At 34.3% G+C, this 20,853-nt stretch overlaps 1 protein-coding gene across 4 annotated transcripts in view; it reads right to left on the reverse strand.

Annotated features, from left to right (window-relative positions):
• The window catches only part of WDPCP (WD repeat containing planar cell polarity effector), a 368,266-nt gene that overhangs the window by 92,690 nt on the left and 254,723 nt on the right, over nucleotides 1–20,853 (reverse strand). For all 4 annotated transcript variants that reach the window (XM_081940857.1, XM_081940858.1, XM_081940859.1 and 1 more), the window contains 3 exons: nucleotides 19,265–19,874; nucleotides 14,040–14,228; nucleotides 10,664–10,787 (listed from right to left, as the gene is read on the reverse strand). In XM_081940857.1, the coding sequence (XP_081796983.1) occupies nucleotides 10,664–10,787; nucleotides 14,040–14,228; nucleotides 19,265–19,874 (923 nt within the window). The remainder of the gene's footprint in view (nucleotides 1–10,663; nucleotides 10,788–14,039; nucleotides 14,229–19,264; nucleotides 19,875–20,853) is intronic.

Here is a 20,853-nt window from a genome sequence, read left to right on the forward strand (position 1 = left end):
AGGGACATGTCCAGGCTGTTGCAAGAAGTCAAAAGTGACTCAAAGCCTCCCTGCTCCCATCAAATCTAGACGAGCGTAAGAGACAAGGGAAGGGAGATACCCTACACATCGATGATTCCAAATTCACCTCTTTACATTGTAAGTGCAATGTACCATATTTTTCGGAGTATAAGATGCTCCGGAGTGTAAGACGTACATTAGTTTTTAGGGAGGAAAACAAGAAAAAAAAAGTCTGCCTCTGCCTACCAGCATCCATTGGTATTCATCTGGCTAGCATCCTTGCAGCAAACAACAAAAAGCCTGGTCAGCTTCAGCACGTTATTGCAGCCCGATGAGCAGCTGACTGGTGGGTGGATCAGCCTCCCAGAAATACCCTCAATCAGCTGTCCAGGCTGCGGGGATTGCTACAGATCATTGCCTCCTCAATGCCTTGTGTTTTTGGCTTTTCTGCCTCGCGTTTATGGCCTCAGCATCACATTTTCGGCATCTGCATGCCCCCATTTTGGCCTCTACACGTCGTGTTTTCGAGCTGTTCCAGGCAGCGGGGATTGCCAGCCAAAAACGTGAGGCACGGAGGCAGCAAAGTCTAAAACAGAGCATGTGGAGGCTGAAAACGCAACATGTGGAGGCTGAAAATGGCCAAAGGGTGGGGGCCGGTGGGCGGGTGGGGTTTCGACAACAATTGGTGTATAAGACTTGCCCAAATTTTTGCCCTCTTAGGGGGGGAAATGCATCTTATACTCCGAAAAATATGGTAAGTAAGCTTCAGAGCAAACAAAGAGCTTAAGTCCCCTATCACCTCTATCTTTTTCCCCTCACCTCTATCTTTTTGCCCCCCAAGCTCCTAGAAGCACTCTACAAGCCTCCCAAAGCATATGCATGCCGTTTTTTGCAAAAAATGGGTGAATTTTCACAAAAAAATGGAGTGTTTTTTGCTCGTTTTTGCCCCCCTCAGCCCCCAGGAGCACTTTGCAGGCTTCTCAAACTCTCTGAATGCCCCATTTTTCATAAAAAAATGAGGCATGGAGAGGGTTTGGGAGGATTGCAGAGTGCAAAAACTTTTTTTAAATTTACTTCTTCAAAATCATGGTGTGCCTTATACTTCAGTGCATCTTATAGTCTGAAAAATACGGTACTTCTCTTCATAAAATAAGATTTGTATTTAACACACAACCACAGCATTTCTCTACACTGAAATATTTTTGCAAAATGAAAGATACAGTTCTACTTATGATACATTATCCCACAAATCTCCCATAGTGATGGTGTTGGAGAGAGGAACTAAGAACATTTAGGCATGTATGAAAGTCTTTGTAGATGCTCAGCTAAAGCAAGCAGGGTCATATATACAGTAATACAGGTTCACTTTAATGACAAAAAAAAGCCTATTTTCAAAGTGTGCAATAAAAGAGTATGGTAGAACACTCCTAAATTTTATCAAAAAATCTACATGGGCAGACAAAATAAAGTGGATGACAATGTAATTACAGAAGATGGACTGTTTAGATCGGATGACACTCAACAAGCTACAGATAGTCCTCAACTTATGATCACAAATTACCTCAAAATTTCTATGGCTAAGCAAGATAGTTGTTACATTTAACCCAATTTTCAATCTTTTTGTCACAGTTGCTAAGTGACTCACTGCAGTTGTTAAGTTAGTATCATGGTTGTTAGGTGAATCTGACTTCCCCACTGGCTTTGCTTGTCAGAAGATTGCAAAAGGCAATCACATGATTCCGGGACCCTGCAACCATCATAAATACAGGTCAGTTGCCAAGTGACCAAATTTTGATCATGTGACCACGGGATGGTACAATGGTTGTAAGTGTGAAAAAAAGTCATGTGACTTTTTTCAGTGCTGTTGTAACTTCGAACAGTTACTAAGTGAAAGTTTATAAGTGATAACGGTACTAATGGTATTTATGACATGGCAAGGTAAAAGTCTGCAGGATGCCTAGTTTCTGATATTACCTCCAGAAAAAGAAAACCAAAAGCTGCAAAGAGAACAATAGTGGCAATATGGAGCATAAGAACTACAAATATGAAAAAGCTCAGCAGTGTGAAAGATAAAATGAATTTACTGCACACTGACAGCTTAAGGGTCAGCTAATTGAAATTAACTGGATTTGGAACCTTTTGGTCAAAAGATCATGCTGTTTACTTCTCGGAACATACAAAAAAATAAGTGGGATGATGAAAGGCCCAGTCAGCTCACAAACAGACAAGTTTTTTATTCTCACTGTATTTTTTTTTTTTTAGATAACAGAGTATGGGAATTTTTCTTTGTAGAGTTAATCCTCTTGGCTTTACCATATTTTTCAGTATGCTCATGGTCTATTCCACTCTTCTCCTTTTAAGAAAAAAATTCTGATAATTCATACAGTTCAATCTAAGGATCACTGAAGCTAAATTAGAATCTTGCCAGTTCTTGTCACTTTTCCACCTGCTTTTTTTTAGTGGCCAAGCTTTTTAAAGGAAAAAAAAACAAATTAATGTAATACCAGTAAAATAAAATAAGCACAAGGCTAATGAAGTAATAATAAAACTTTCATGAAGTCCTGACATTCTATTTAAATGTAGAAGTAAATCACTCTAAGAGACAAAAACATTTTTACTAACTAGTGACTGCCAATATGCTGTCTAGTCATGCTTATTGGCCATGTAAGTAAATTCCTTGTGCTGGACTGATAAAAAGGAAAACTGCTATGTTTTCTTCTTTGCTTCTCTTCAGTAAGAATGCAGTTTTTAGAAAATCATCTGTGGGAGAAGAACTTTGTTACAGTTTTGATTTACAAACATTTATTTAGAAATGAAGAAGTCTCAGAACCTGCCTCATAAAGAAGTCAAATGAAGGATGATGTATGATTGCAAAATATATTTTTACATCCTTTCAAAGGAAGACAATGAGAATAATGAATATTGGGAAAAAAATCACCTGTAATTAAGTAGATTAAAATGAAGTTCTAATTTCTTCAAACTTTAAAATGCACATGCAATTGAATTTCATTCAAGCATTTTAGCAATGAGCAATTGTATCTAAGCCTATGAATAAGTGATGCAAACAGGTAAAAACAACTACATCTCCCAGACCTTTATTTCAAGGCTTACATGATCATTTTTAATTCTGTTTAATATTTCAATTTAATATTTTGCTCTTTCATTCAGTTTCTAGGCATCTAGCCCATCTCTTAAGCATAATATAATTATTCATAAGAAAAGCTTTCTTTATAAATTCACCTATTAACAATTGTTGGGTCAGAAACAACATTTATTGAGGTACAAAATGAAAAATGAAGTTTTGTGAACTATATTTTGCAATTTTATAACTTTTTTATTCTGGGCCCTACTAAACAGCATTCCTTTAGCTAGCAGGTCCTGAAGTATGCCTATTTTGACGTGCTTGTTCTGGGGAGTAGAACCAAGTCCAAGTAACCTGGTCCCGAACTATGAATTGTATCCAGAAGACACTGGCAACCCAGACAGATCACAAAGTAATGGAATTACATATGCCGAGTAACCAGTGCCACTGACTACTCATATTGCTGAATTCTGCACCAGTTGAAGCTGTCAAACACAATTAACTTAACCTTTGATATATTACTTTTCAGACTTAGAATTTTCATTGTATCTTACAATCTAACAACCAAACACCATTTAGTTTTCAGCCAGTAAAGTAGTATCATCTACATACAAAAGTACATGCAAAACCACATCACATTGTTAACCAGTACTTAATATAACATCATCACATTTTAAATAAATATGTCCATAATTATACAACCAAAGAAATATGAAACACCCTTGTTTTATACCTTCTGCTGAGCACCGAGCTATTTGCTAAACCTTCCATTTATTCTCACACATGCTTTCCTTTTTTTTAATCACTTCTTTATTATTTTTATAAAGAAATCAAGATGGCAAACACATCTAATACTCCTACCTTCTCCTATTTTCTTCATAATAACTATGTGAGGTATGTTGGGCTGAAAGTGTCTGGCCCAAAATACCCAACCAGCCTTCATGCCTAAAGTGGGAATAGGGTCATTTGGAGATTATTGTTGGAAAAGATGTGAAATTATGCAGCTAGCTCCTTGAATGAGTCCAAGGTTCTGAGGTGATTAACTTAAAAAATTCTTATCATTTCTTTAGTTGTAACAGTAAAACTACCACTTCCCATATAATACAGTCTTTATTTGTTCTTTTTTAAAAATGTGTTTTATTATACTATAAGACAAAAGTAATAAATTATATTATTTCAGTACTGTGGTATTTTTATAATTAGAGATTTATTAACACTGTAATATTTAGAATGTATTTGTTTATTTTTTAAAAATTATATAGCCTTCTATCTTGTACCAATCATTAATCCGCTCATATTCAAAACTTAAACTGACAGCCAATAAGTTAAATCATTAAAAGTAGAAAAAAAGAAGTTTGTATCAGTGTCAGTTTGTGATGTTAATGCTAATAAGCATGATATTTAAATTTTACATCTAAACCTAATTATAACATTAATAACTGCAAATTATCATATTTTTCAGATTCTAAGACGCTACGAAGTATAAGACGCACCTAGCTTCTGGGAAGGGGAAAAAATCTGCCTCTACCTCTGCCTCCCAGCAATTTATCTCCTTGCAGCAAACAGCAAACAGCTTGGTCAGCTTCAGCACAGCCTGATTTAGCATGAGCAGCTGATAGCATGGATCTGCCTCCCGGAATACCTCATATCAGCTGTTCCAGGCTGCGGGGATTGTCGGTGCCATCACAGCCCATTGCTGCTGCCACCTATCACTGCCCCTGCACACCCCATTTTCGGCCTCGGCACATCCTGTTTACAGCCTCTGCACACCCCATTTTCAGCCTCCGCGCGTCCCATTTTCGGTCTGCTTAAGGCGCCTATCCTGTTTGCTGTTTGCTGCAAGGAGACAAATTGTTGAGAGGCAGAGGCTGAATGGTGGGGGCTGGCAGGTGGGTGGAGCTTCGGCAACATTTGCTGTATAAGAGGCAACATTTCTCCTCACTTTTTTTGGGGGGGGGGTGTTTCTTATACTCTGAGAAATACAGTACATCAAAATGTTTGTTGTACAATAAAGGTATCTGTTTTAAGCTGAATACTAAAGTGTCCACTGTATTGTTACTTATTGTTTAAGCATGTTAAAAAAAGAAAACATAAACATAACAAAAGGGACGTGGTGACTCAGTGGCTAAGACGCTGAGCTTGTCGTTCAGAAAGGTTGGAAGTTTGGGGGTTTGAATCCCTAGTGCCGCGTAATGGAATGAGCTCCAGTTACTTGTCTCAGTTTCTGTCAACCTAACAGTTCGAAAGCATGTAAAAATGCAAGTAGAAAAATAGGGGCCACCTTTGGTGGGAAGGTAACAGCGTTCCATGTGCCTTTAGCATTTAGTCATGCCAGCCACAGGACCACGGAGACGTCTTCGGACAACATTGGCTCTTCGGCTTTAAAACAGAGATGAGCACCGCCCCCTAGAGTTGGGAATGTCTAGCACATATGTGCGAGGGGAATCTTTACCTTTACTTAAACTTAACAAAATAACAAAAAATAGAAAATAAAAGCGAAAAAGAGGTAGAACAAAAAGAAAGTTGTTTGGTTTATAACTTCCCTTTTTTGCCTCTCCTAATTTGCAGTATTTATAAACATTTAGGTCCCCTTAGAAGCCAAGTTGTGTTTATATTTGTCATTCTGAGTAATATATAATATGAATTGGAACTATTCTTGCTTCCATTTGTTTAATCTTTAATTGTGGATATATACAGTGAATTTTGCCATTGCTGCATATTCTCCAAGTTTAAGTTCCTGATCAGATATTATCAGAACTGTATTTTTTTTTAGCAAAAATTATGTTTGATGTTTGAGAAATTTATACCTAATAAGAAATCTATTTTCCAAAATTTTCTGCATTATATTATGTGCATTTTTAAGTACTTTTGAATTTTCTTTACCTGTGTGGTAGAGATAGTCCTTGACTTATGACTAGTCATTTAATGACCTTTTGCAGTCACAATGGGCTCAGAACAGATGTTTAACATAATGTACTTCTGATTATCATAAAGCATTGTACTGGTCTTCCCCAGTCACATGACTATTTCAGGTGCTTGCCAACCTGTTCACATTTGCTATCACTTGCCAAGTACCCTGAGATCATGTGTTCACCAATTGCATTCTTCTGTGCCGGCTTCTCCAGAAAGTCAATGGGAAAGCAGATAGGGAAGGTTGCAAGGAGAGGAGATGTTGGATTTGAGGTCCAATCCCCCAGCATGCTGCAAACTTTTGACTGCTTTGCTCAGTGATCGAGATTCCAGGATCAGTTGTGGCTGTAAGTGGAGAACTACCTTTAAAATGTTCTTTTCCAACATTTATTACTGTATCATTTATCAATCTTAGAGATTATTGATGGAATTGTGTACAAGTGTAAAATACTTTGTATCAATTTTATTTCAAGCTGTAGTTTGGAGTAAATGTTATGGATTTGATCCATAATTATTTCCATTGCTGTGTATTGATTGTCTTTGAAATTTTGTTCCCAGAAGTACATTATGTTTTCTCATCCAGCTATTTGTTCTGTTCCTGTATTGTATATAAGTAAGAGTTTATATATGTGCCCTGATAAATGATAATTATTTTGTATATACATTTCAAATTTTGCCTTTTAAAAAAAATGTCTCTCCCTCATTCTTAAGGTTAGATTGTATCCTTCCAGCTATGATACAGTTGTGGCATTCACAAAATATTTCTTGATGTGCCTTTAATCTATTCCTTGGATGGAGTGAATCATGTCTGTGTTGGTAATTAATTTTTTCTTACTGTAATTATCTCCAACATGGAAGGAAAAACTAATGTTGAAATTTTTAGGTTTATTATTTTCTTTGTAAAATTCTATTTTTTTGAAATAAACTTTGTTTGATATTTGTTTTTAAATTTGTATCCTCCTTTGTGTTTTTGTACCACAAATATCTATGAGGTCCATTAATTAGGCTGACTCCTTCCAGTATTGACATTTTGCTGTTAGAGAATTTTATTCACTGTTATCCATGACAACAAACATACTTTTTGCTATACCTTTTGAACCTTATAATATTTTTAATTTAATATGGGTCTTTTCCCACTCCATATAAATTTGTTGACAAATTTCCTGTGATTATTGTAAATGTCTCTGAGACTATAATAGAAACCATTTCCAACAAATAATTTATCATGGGTAATGTATTCATTTCAGTAATTGCAATTGATCTTAACTAAGATGGCTTTGTTCTTGTCAGTAGATCCTTATTTCATTTTCCATTTCCACATACCATATCATTCTCATTTTCCTCTAATACTTTGTTTGTGTGTAGGGACATTGCTTAAATTGCTTGTCTTTGATTTTATAAGAGCTACAAATAATTCTTCAGTTTTACTGCCTCTTAGTTTCCCAACGTCTTACTATTCAGAAACTTCTGTTTACCTTTTATCTTTCTATATAGGCACAATCCATCACAACCTTCCAAAATACTCTGCTTTGAAACTGATGTTAATTAAAAATGCTGATAAGAAGTTGTGAACCTGTTGTTTCACATTTATTTTGCTCAACCTTTTTAATTCCATTAAAAATCAGCTATTATATTTTAATTGTATTTGGCCTTTCATCTGTTCTAGCTTTAACTCTCTGGTGGTTATGTAAAAATATTCTTGAAAACTGCATTGAGTAAACTAATCAGCATGTCTAAACCTAAAAGAGTCCTATAGCAGAGGCAAATAGAGGCAAAAATGAGTTCATACTACTATTATAAATCTCTATTTTGCAGGTATGATGGCTCAACAATTTTTAAAAGTGCAGTAGATGAGAACATTTATGAACATATTCTAGAATTCAAACATTTTACATTCTGATTTAAAGCCATTAGAACTTTCACTGGAAGGAAGGAAGGAAGGAAGGAAGGAAGGAAGGAAGGAAGGAAGGAAGGAAGGAAGGAAGGAAGGAAAATATAGGAAAGCATTTGTCACTTTGAAAGTGGGAAATAGAAAATAATATGTGACTCTCCCACCATCTTCAAAAACACAAACCCTTCAGAATCCAGTGCTGTACAACTTATTCTCTGCAAGTACAACCAGTTTTGAAATGTACATAAGTGTTTCTTTATATTCCTCTTCTATTTTATTTAGTTTTGTTTACAATGTGAATTGCATAGAATACTTGGCTCACATTGCCATATGGCATCAAAATATTTAAACAAAATTGAAACTGCCTTGACCTAAAAATATTGTAGAATGAAAAAAATGAGTATGTTACTGAATGAAATCTTTATTTATTTTTAAATAGAAACTTAAGATATGTTGATATCAGAATCTCTATCTCTAGTTTTATAGAATAAACGAGCCTTTTCATTTTGTCTTGGAATCATACTGACACCAATACATTTTGATTATCTTTACAAAGTGATTAGAAGCTAAAATGTATTCCAAAAAGGATGTCTATTAACAGATTTCAGGATTCTTGTTAAATCTTTTTCCTGAAAGTTATTTTTGATACTAACACCTGAACAAACTCTTAATTAGCTTTTGGGTATAAAGCATAATTTAGGTGCTTCGAAACTACCATCTGCCCCGTAACACCACAAGATACATGTAACATTAATATTCAGGAACCACTCTTAGCTGCTTAAACCAACCATATTTTTACATAGTGATGACATCGGCTGACATAGTCAAAAACAGTAGTAAAGGATGTTCTTATAATGAGGTGGAAATTCCTAAGAACGTTACATTTATTAATTTTCTCTTTCAAAATATTTTTTAAAAATATGTTCTCATCTAGAATATTTAAGGATATTAGCTATTTCAGCAGGGAAGAGAGATGTGCTTTGCTAATGGCTAAAGCAAATCACCCTTACAAGGGAGCTTTATTGCTGAATGAGGTTTTTTGTTTTTCTACTTTTTCTTTTCTCTTATTAGGGAACTGTCAACTAAGTTAACTGTTGTTAAGCTATAGACACTTTTATTCTTTTATATACTGTATATTTATTTTTTCTTTAGGAAGAAGACGTTGCAGTAATCTTTCAAGTTCAGTAAATGTAAAAGCCCAGAGATTCACCAGATATAAACTGCTCTGAATTACATAAAATAGAATCAAGTGGTACAAAGCAATACATGCTTAGTTTTGTGAATCTCTTGAAAGTTCACAAAGAGTATTCAGAAGTAAAAATTATTATGAAATGAAGTCTAAAAAGAAATTGTGTGTGCATTTATATACATTGCCTTTAAGTATTTGATTATGTCTGCATTTTTTCATTCATTGTTTTTCTACTTGAGTAGAAAAGGGATCACATTATAGTAACTGAATAGTTTTCTAGGTTTTGTGATTAGTGGTATTTATTTCATTATTTGAAAATAAGTAGCTGTATGACAACCCTAGGTGGCTAGCAAGCAAATATATAAATAATAAAAAACATAAGATTAACATTCTGTCAGATCACAACTGTCATAACATTACCCACTTAAGAAAGGTACAAAAATATGCTGGGTTTGCCTCCTATCCTGACCTAAAGCCTAAGGAAGGACTCAGGTTTAACAGCCTTTGGGACGGCAAGAAGAATAGGGATCTTCTATATCTAAGGAAAGTATATGTTCACAGGGAAGGTATACTATGGAAAAGGCTCGCTTCCTAGTACCACAGATGTCAACATTAAATAGTGTTGAGGTGAGCCTACCCCATCCAGCCTAGTAGGATGGGAAGTGTCCTCAGTAGGATGGTTGATCCCAAAATAACCTGGTCCTGGCTTTAAAGGTGAAATCAGCCTTTTGAATTGCACCCATAAAGAAACTGGAAGGCAGTATAGCTTGCATATCAATGGTATAACACAGGCCAACCATGAGGAACCCAAAATTGCCAACTGAAATTTCTGGGTAATCTGCAAAGGCAACCCATATACAGCACATGATGTTATTTAAATAATGACCGTGAAAGATGATTTCACAGGCCTTTGACCTCTGTAATATACTATTATATGGGTTTTATTATTCTCTGGCATAGGAATATTTAATTGACTAACCTTTTACAATTTATGGCTATTTTAATCTTGTTTATGAACAGTAAGGTTGTAAGCCACTTAGAGTTGCTTGGCGATTAAAATGACAAATAAACCAAGTAAAACAAATAAGTGAGATACAAAATCTTAGTATGCTGAAAACAGAATAAATATATACAGCACCTGAACATGTTTGAAAAAGGACTAGTTCAAACGAGCCAAAATATCACTGAAATGTGTGTGTGTGTGTGTGTGTGTGTCTTCTAGAAAATAGGTTAAATGCTTTAATAATTTCTTATGGAAATAGTATATTTCCATAAGAAGGACCTCCAGTCCTTCCGACGCGCCCTAAAAAGTTGGCTTTTGTCGTCCTACAAAGTTGGCAAAAAGTTGGCTTTTCCAGCAAGCCGGCCTGGCCTGTTAATTTTAACTTATTTTAAATGTATTGTTTTTTTTTAATTCGGTTTGTTTTTTTGGATATGGATTTAATTTTTTTTTTAACTTTTGGGATGTGTGTTTTTTAATGTTGTACGCCGCCCTGAGTCCTTTTGGAGAAGGGCAGCATATAAATCCAAATAAACAAACAAACAACAAACAAATTCTTTGAAATTGATAAAAGTCAAGATAGTTGTTCACCTGAGCAGATGGTGGAAGAACCTTCGTGCATATCTGCTGATCTGGTCCCTGTATCCCAAAACAGTTGTCTCAGACAAAGGTCGGGTTGGTGCATAAAATGTCCCAAGAGTTGCCTCCAGCTGTGCTGTGGAGTTCAAACACAGCAGCAGTTAAACAAATGGGAGTACCTTCCCTTCAAGACATATGGGCTTATGTCTTCATTCATTTCAAATGACCCTACAGCTCGGAAGAATACATTTTTTAAAAAAGTGACAGAACAAAAACAAATCTATGTATGAACAATCATTTCAGGCAGCACCTATGATGATTTGGAGCAATAACCAAAATCTGTCAGGATCTTAGAATAAATGGATCTCTAATTATTTTAACGTGGCAAGAATGATTAATGACTATGCTAAACTTCAAGCAAAGTTTTTCCTACTAATAAGCACTCTCCTTTTTTATCCCTCCCATTCTGACTTAGCTTGTCAGAACTTTTCCACTGTCCCACAGGTAAAAATCTTTTCCAAAGTTAGCCCCTGGGGGAAGCGACTTGACCTCTGTAGGTATTTCAGCACCTCTAAAAGAAGCATTGATAATTGTAGGAATCTTTTTTCTGCTTTCAGTATTGGTTGGTAGGCTTCAATAGTTACAAGGTGAGTAATATCTTAATATGTCATGATAATATAGTATCTAACTGCAAACGTCCAGCTTTACTATAATGTGCAATATGGATGTTGCTTCCTTTCTGAAATATTGGAAGTTTTACAATGGTAGCTGCTTGCCACCTGCTGTAGGACAGGAAAAAGGGAAACTTGCCAGTATGCTCTTTTACCTTCTGCCAAAATATACAAGTTAAATAAAGATAACATTATTATTAGATTTGTTAAGATTGATGAAAAATTACAAATCATTCACATTTGTGCCTCCAATCTAGGACTCATGACAATTCAGCAATATTATTTGGCAGCAATTCCTTGGCCTTCTTTGGATTACTTTTATCATCATCTCTTTCATAAATAGCCAAGATTTGTGTTTTCAGCAGGTTTCCCATGGAAGATTGCAAGAAGATGAGGCATTTTGCTTTAAGGTACCATTATACTGTTTATGGAATGGAATGAACCTTTCTAGCTTCTTAATCCAAACTTTTTTGAAGCACCAGAACTACAATTACCACTAAATAGGAATAATATAATGTATGGCGAAGGCCGCTGCAGACAGGAGTTTCACACAACTTGTATTCTCTGGATATCTATCTAGCTTGAATAAAGGTGAAATGTTGCAGAAGTTTAAACTTAAACAACATTCTTTCCAATTAATTTTCCCTAGGATTACATTCTTGAATATATTCATCTTTCGGCTATTTCTCCCATGCCGTCTTCCCCATTTTTTCTATTATTATTTAGAAGTAGATAAATGCAACCACTGATGCACAGCTTTAACAATATTAGTCTTATGCCATGCAAATTACTTTAAATGAATGGTGTATTAAATTCCTTCTTCTTTTTTCATTGCGGATACAATTTGATTTCAGATATAGGCCTGCCTATGGACAAATAAAAATTTAAATAGTCAAAGACGCTTCAAAGGAAAGCCCATACATGATCTGTGGAAATACAATTAAGTAATTTAATAAACACCACTGTCAAGTTCCTGCTTTTCCTTACAAGAAGTTTTACACTTTTGAAATAATCTAGGCTACATGATATTGAATTAAATACTATTGTAATTATAGTTTTATTTTAAAAACTCTAGCTCTCCGAAGATCCTGAAGATAACCTAAATGATTAAAATAAATTTAAATTTAGATTAAACTAAATTTAAATTAAAACAAATCCGGTGTGGTGGAATCTGGCACTGAATATGAGAGAGGAAAGTAAAGAGAAATTTCAGCCTTGAATCATTACTATGTAGGAAGCTGCCTAGGAGGGATCCTCCCTAATTTCTAGTCAGCATTTATCAGATAGTTACGCGGAGCATGCTTCAGTTTGGCAAAATTTTGTCTATGGGCAAACATGCAATAAAGAAACTGCTTTCAGCTTTTACTTGTATCATTCTTGGTTTCCAATGGTTGACATCTGGTAAACAAATTACCATGACAGATTGGTTAGGTTTCTTCAGGATAAATCTCAAATGGCATTAGTTACAGTTCTAATATATTGCATACTGGGAGAAGCATAGAAGCAAGAATTCATTAAAACCAAAAGGTCCCACATCTTTCCATTTTTCAGTGGAAATTTTCTAGAAAATTTCTAATAAATGTTAATCTTATGTAGAATTTTATGTCAATGATGTAGAATGTCATGATAAGTGCTTCTTCTTCTATAGCATAAGGAGTGTGGGTCTCAGCCTTATGGCCTTGGCACATGTTTCAAGAGCAAGCATTTTTTTCTAAAAAAATGCTGATCATGATGTCCTCTAGCATTTTTCTTTTCTCCAGGAAAGTGCTTGGTGCCTGGTTGTACTTACATGCAGAGACAAGCCATAAGGCTCTTCTACTTATTACTTTTCTTATCTAAATCCTGGGGAAAGAATTAATGGGACCACAAAAAAGATAAAGAATAGAAAATAAAGACACTAAAGTGCTTTTGGACTTTAGAATTCCAACAGACGAGCACCTACTACAAGACATCCCAGATTAATATTGTTGATAAGTAAAAGTCTGGTTAGTGGACATTGCAATATCCAAAGACAGCAGAATAAAAGAGGATGAACTGGAGAAAATCACAAAATACAAAGACTTGCAAATAGAAGTAAAATAACAGTGGCGAAAGCAAAGATAGTACCAATAGTGATAGGCATCTTGGATGCAATCCCAAAACATCTGAACCACTTGAACACTATCAGCATTGTAAAATCACAATCAGTCAATTGCAAAAGGCAGCTTTAACACCATCAAAAAACATCTGCCTATCCCAGATCCTTTGGAAGGACTTGACAGGTAGATAAAAATGCTAAATCTGGTCCAACCATCTAGCTGACTAAGCAATGAACCAATAATATTTTTTAGATTTTTATCCCACTTTTTGCCATAAAAGTCAAGGTGTCAGCGTTCTTAATATAATTCTCTTGCCTCCTATTTTCCCCACAACAAGCTTGTGCAGTGGACTAGGCTGAGAGAATGACTGGCCCAAAGTCATTCAACTGACGTTTATGCCTAAGGGAGGCCCAGAACTCAAAGTATCCTGGTTTCTAGGTCAGAACCTTCAACCCTACACTATACCAATATATTTACACTGAAAAATGGATTCTGTAAGTGTAACACGTTGCTTTTAACATAAAGATCAGTATATGGATAATCTTTCCATTTTAAGTATAATCTGCTCAAGTTGATTAAAATTAAAGTTCTAGCATTAATTGAAAGGTAGGAATATTTACCAGACAAGGCCCAACAAACCTTCTCTAGCGTGTGTCAGCTTTTGTCGAAGCAGATAGTTTATTATGGCACATAGGCTTACATAACAGTGATGACCAACCGTATTCCAGTTCATTCCATTTAAGATGTTAATTGCCTCATATATCTCATCTTGATGAATATATTCTTGGATGACTTCTACAAGACCAAGCTGTCCTCTTGGAGTAACACCTGCCACAAAAAGTAATATAAAAGTCATTCCAATCAAACCTAATTATGTTTATTTGTTTCACCAAGAATATGTCTGTCTGGTTGTCTGTCTTTCACCCATTGAAATATATAAGTTGTGCACGTTGGGCAGATGCACTGGTAAATAGTATTTGCTTAATGATTCAGGATAGCACTGCTGTATAAGAATATAAAAAATAAACCCCTGGAAGCAATGAATCCAAACTCAATTAATTTTTGCTTGCCTGCTCTGAGAATAAAGGCAGAAGAAAAATTTCAAGGCTGTATCAATATTAGCAAAAAGATTGGAGTGAAAATTACTAAAGTTCAAATGTATAGCATTCTGCCTGTGGACTGGAAGACTGATCTGACCACTCAATAGATTTTGTTTTTATCTTATTTGTGATAATTTGAGACTGATTATACAGTACATATTTCATATACAGACACACTTCTGTTATCAAAAAATATTAAGTGCACATTAACAAGTGCATTTTTACCACATTCATATATTCTATATAGCTGTGAATACATGTTGGGACTATCAGAATTGGAACATTCATGATAGTACTGTTTTCAATTTATAAAAAGTGGAATTCAGCAAGAAAGAAGAGTCTCTACAGGTAAAATAGACAGTTTATGGCCTTTACTGGCCATCCATGATTCCCCTACCTTTGATTTACATTTTCATTGTGTAACATTAAGGAAGTTTAGTCTCTTCTTATTGTTGCCTATCAATACAATCTCTTGTTTTTGAATTTCTGAATATTTGAATTTTAATTACAATCTGGTTCTACTCCAATCTCCATGAAATAAAATATTGATGTTTTTTGCAGGAGGGATAAATAACAACAAATAGTAGATTTATTATAAGCCCATTCTCAAACAAATGAAAGAGACATTTTGATATCACTAGATGCAGAAAAAGCTTTTGATATGGTGAAGATTGAATTTCTGGTACAGGTAAAGAAAATTGGATATCCTTTAGAATTTGTTACATATAAAATTTTATTATTTTAATCTCTCTGCTTTGGTGGTTACAAATGGGATTATCTGTTATGTAATCAAAATGTGATGATCCAGTAATAGTTAATTGTATTAATGGATCAGAATGTAAATATAAAGTTATCACATGCAAATCAAATTTTAGATCTTTGAAATGACTCTAAAAATATTTCCAAATATGTGGGAAATGTAAATATAGTGCAAATGAATATGGTCATTAGAGTAATAAATATTTTGAGAGAATGCCTTTGTTGCTGACACTTTTTTAAAAAATGAATTAATAATTAATTTCTTTGAAAGAAAGGAACCCCTACCATCTTATTCTTAAATATACATGTTTCATATAAATATTATGGTGATCTTGAGCCAATCATACTACCATTAAAACTTTTGAAAGATTACAAAATGAATAAAATTTATCCAAAATATTTAAGTATCAATATAGTCAGCTAAAACTTTCAATATGTATGGGGGAGGATGTTACTAAATTTACAATTTAATGTTACTAAAAAATGAAAGAAAATTACAAATATTTGGACCACATAAAATACATGAAATAAGAGAATTAGAACAGCCTAGTTAGGGAAATCACAATTTTCACATTTTAAAAAGTTGATCAAGTGGTTAAGGTACCAGGTTAGAAAATGGAAGAACTGTGAGTTCTAGTCCCACTTTAACCATGAAAGCCAACTGAGTGATCTGGGGCCCATCACTCTCTTTCAGCCCAATTCATCTGACAAGAGTTATTGTTGTGGGGGGAATAAAAGGAGGAAAGTGAGTTGGATACATTTGCCACTTTCAATTATTTGTAGAAATGATAAAGGTAGGATACAAATAAAGAAAAAAATAAAATTTCAGATGTATCTAATTAGTTAAACATTATTTTGAAAGGATATTAGGCACTTCAATGGATGATTTTAAAAAATTGATTTGAATTCTTCTTGGGTTAGAGATGTAATAAAAGTGAAGGTAGATATTTTTTAGTAGCTCCCTATTGGTTAAATATTATTGAAATATCATCAATCAAATATTTGAAAGACACTCAAGAAACAAGTATGTTCATGCATTGTTACATTGTATTATCAAAATTTGAAATGTGTCTATTTAGGAAGAATTTTAGACATACAGAACCAGAACTGTTGCAAAAAAATATGGGTCTGTATTTTTTAAAGGATGCATTTATACCAAAGATTGGTTCAACAAAATTTGTCAATTTGCAGTCTTTAATCTGGCTTTGTTTTGCCAAAAAAGCAAGATTGGACATTATGATTTTGTATAATTTAGGTTTGTGATATTATTATTTTGATATTATACAGTAGAAAACTGGTAAAATTTAAAAATGCTTTTCATTTTTAAATTTTTTATTGAACAGTGTTACTGATTATTTTTCCAATATTTTGGTATTTGGAGGGAGAGTTACCGTTCTTATTATTTTTTTATTTTCTTCCTTTCTTTTTGACTTGTACTGTTTAGTTATTAGGGTGTGTGTGTGTGTATGTGCGCACGCGCGCACACACATCTACTTCAACAATACTTTAAATGAAATGAAATGTCTTATTTTTGTTTTTAATTGTTTTTCCTTGTACTCTTACAAGTTTTGGATCAAAAGCTCACTAAAATTATTGTTAAAATTGCCAATAAAAATGTTACCTAGCTAGTCTCTCACAAGTATATCACTATATGTTGCCCAGATTACTCGCACTTAAGTACACATATTGCAACCTTAGTGGGAGATTCAATTTTTCAAATTTCAAGGCCTTCTTCACATGTTCTTGAAGATAATACTGGTGACATACCACAATTGCTATTAGAAGCTAAACAAGTGGTCTTTGGATAATATTCAGATTTGTTCATGAGAAGTTGCACGTTGTAACTGGAAGATCTGACTACAATAATACATAGAATAATTTAGTTCTTATTTTTCATAATGCAAAATACCTAAATTCCTACTTCCTTTTCATTCCAATCCTCCTTGTTTTTAATTATTTTTTTAATTTTTCTACTACAAGAAATCATCAGAAAAAGTTTACAGATGTCTAGGGGAGAAGAGAGCAACTACAGGTAGTCCTCAGCTTTCATTTAGTGACTGTTCAAAGTTATAGCATAACTGCAAAAAGTGACATGTTTTTCACACTTATGACAGTTGCAGCATCCCCATGGTCACATGTTCAACATCCAGGCGCTTGACAACTGGTTCATATTTATGACGGTTGCATGTATCCCCTTTTGTGATCTAACAAGCGAAGTCAATGGGGAAGCCAGATTCATTAAACAACTGTTACTGACTTAACAACTGCAGCAATTCATTTAACAACAGTGGCAAGAAAGGTAATAAAATGGGGCAAAACTCACTTAACAAATGCCTCACTTAGCAACAAAAATTTTGGGCTCAATTGTGGTTGTATGTTGGCAAATAAAGAAAAGAAGAAATAATAGTAAGGGAAAAAATGTTGGAGTCTTTATGAAGAGATCTGGTATCTCATTTCATTTTAGGCAGGAGTGATGCCTTTTGTGGCTCCTAGATCCATCTACTTTTGTGGCAGAGAGCCAAAATAGTTTGCTTAAAACTTGCAGATGCACAAAGCATCCATTTCACATCTTGGAAATCCTAAAAAATTCTTCCCAAAACGACTTCAGTCCTATTGACTTTTGCAGCTTTCAACGTGAGATGCAAACCCTGTTTGACCCTCAAACTGACAGAACTTAGTAAGTACATCACTACTTGCCAAATGAGCTTCAGAACGGACCAAATCTAAATTGCCTTACTGACAAACCAAAGCTTGCACCATAAATTGATTCGACTCTCAGAAGACATGAAAAAAGAGCTCACCCCAATGGCTTTTCTGGAGCCCATGGTCTGTCAGACTTCCTAGAATTACATATATTTTAGCTTTATGGACTTTGTTCTATCTGTCCCCATGAAAATGTTGTTCTATATTTTTCTAATATGTTTAGTGTCATAAAATTGTAAGTTTTAAGTAAATTCTGAGAATGCAAGTGTTATCGTAGATCGTTATCGTTCTGTTACAATCTAATTTTTCTAATAAACTGGATCAGAACAGGACAATCATCCCTAATGCATGTAACCAGAGAATTTCTTATTGGAAATATAACAACAATTTTTTTAAAAAAAATATTGAAACTTTCAATCACAGAGGTCAACAGCTTGCTTTTTGGGTGTCTAATTTCTTTTGGGTCATGCATTTCCAAGTGACCTACTTTGGTAACAAAGGTGACAGCCAACTCATGGCCTAATTGATTTAGGAACAGTGCCCAGGGAGACAGTCCAATTAAGTTTACAAGCTGGCAATTAGCAGAAAGGCCTCTAAATCCCTGCACTGAGACCATATTTCTCTCAGTTAAGAACATAAATGTGCTAGAGATAGGAAAGTAAAGCTGTGCTTTTTAGAAAATTGTTGTGAGCAGAGTCACATGGGAAAACTAAGAAAAGCAAGGTAGGTATAGCCTGATTGCCTTCTGGTAGACAGGTAACCAAAATAATTTAAAAATATGCAACATTTGAGAATACATCAGCAAACTGTTTTAATTAGCTTTCCAAATAAACATCTATGACTGTTAAAACAGTAGACAAGCTGGAATAATTTACCTCACGAATTATTGTACAAGCTTCCCTGTTAAACAAGGTAACAAGACAATTTTTAAAGAATATAAAGCTGACATATCCTGAATGGTGTTATTGTATTTATATACCTAATTGGTGGCACAACCATGGATTTCATCTACATTATTTGCTAATTATTTTCATTGGCTGAGACAGATGACTTACATAAAATACAAATATTTTAATTATGTATCTCTCTTCGGGTTTCTTCCAATCAACGGATTTCAACAGATTCAGCCCAACCATTCAGTCCAATCATAAACAATATAATGTAATCTTGGATTGTTTTCTTCCAGTTCTTTTACTTTTCTTGCTTAGTTTTGTTGAAAAATAATCTTTTTAAAGAGCAGAAATACTGTATTGATGAAACATCTACAAATTGCATTTGCCATTAACTACCAAATAAACTTACCAGTTTTGAAATGAAGCACTCCAACAGGTCCTTTGTCAAATCTAAATAACAGAAGATCATGTCTACCCAAAACATCTATGTCCTGAGAAGAATATTGCGGGACAGCCCATTGAATTTGAGTGAGACTGCTGGATATCTCAAAATTTTGACTGAATTGTAGAGTCGATTTTGGTGAGAAATCTTCAGCTAAAAGCTGCATTTTAATTGGAGACAGTGCCATGTCAAATAACTGTAGTTCTCCTTGAGAACTACCAATAAGAAATATGGCAGCACTAGGGTGGCAACACATTAAGTCAGGTAGCAGCTTTGCTTCTGTTGCCAGAGTTACTTGACGATAGGCTTCATACAGAACTACTGAAGAATCTTCACAACCCAGAACTAGCTTGTCCTCTGTAATATTCCTGCAACAGCTGATGGCCTTTGATGTTAATGGTATTTTGTTGATTGCCACACAATGAACTTTATTCCTAACATATTCATAAATGCTGCTGTCAACCATGGGCTTTTGGTCTGCACTCGCAGATTGTTCTACAGTATGAATCTGATGTGGATTGCACATACTAAATCGGACATCAAGTGGATCCCCATCTGTATGAATATAACTCAGAATCTGAAAAACAACCCATATGCAGAATTACAGTGTGTTGAAATAGCACATACTTACAAGTACTATAAATAAAAAAAAATGCTCCAATTCATAACCAAGATAAAAAATTGACAGAAATGGATTTCATTGTGCCTGCTAAATCATGTGACATATTAATTGTGCCTCAAAGTTAGTCTGCATATCAGGGTATATAGTTTAGTTTATAGCTTAGTATATAGCTTATAGTGTAAATGGATGTACTGTTTTTTGGTTTAAGGTACATATTCTTGTGAGTGTAATTAACTGGAGCATAATTTTTCACTAGTAAAATTAGGTCTGACTTTGTGAAAAATATATATCATAGGGCACTAAAATATAATTATTTTATTTTATAATGCATACACATACTCATCCATCTATGAACGATTTAATTATACTGTTTCTATTTTTAAAAGTTCCAATAAAAGCAGGAGTGCCCCTAGGGAACATTGATTAGTACTTCTCAGTTATATTAAACAGATTAAATTATACTGATGTGATATATTTCATAACTTTCCTTTAGGTTCAGCAAATTTAAACATAAATAAACAAAATAATATTACAACAGTAAATAATAATAAATATTCATGCTAATAAGAGTTGAAAATGTGATGTTCTAAAACCCCTCAAAAATTAAAGAAAATTTTAATCTGGCACTTAATACTTTAAGAGGCCAGACTCTAAAGGAACCATTTTTAACTGCTACCCTCATCTAAATAGGGATATCCAAAAAAGAAACTTAAATCACTTAAATCACTATATCCAAGTAAAAGTAGGTGCTTCTTTAAATAACTAAATAAACAATCCAATTTAGAGGTGTATCAGAGTATCAGATCAACAAGAGGTACTGAATCTTTCAAGTATTTCACTGGAAGAGTTGAGCAGCTTTCGTGAGATCCCAATTCCATTTGATTCTTCTTCTCTCTGAATTGAGATTCAGTTTCTACTGAACCTAAAAAGCTCT

This window comes from Natrix helvetica (genome assembly GCF_964273705.1).
Source record: "Natrix helvetica genome assembly, chromosome: 2".
In the NCBI taxonomy this organism is placed as follows: domain Eukaryota; kingdom Metazoa; phylum Chordata; class Lepidosauria; order Squamata; family Natricidae; genus Natrix; species Natrix helvetica.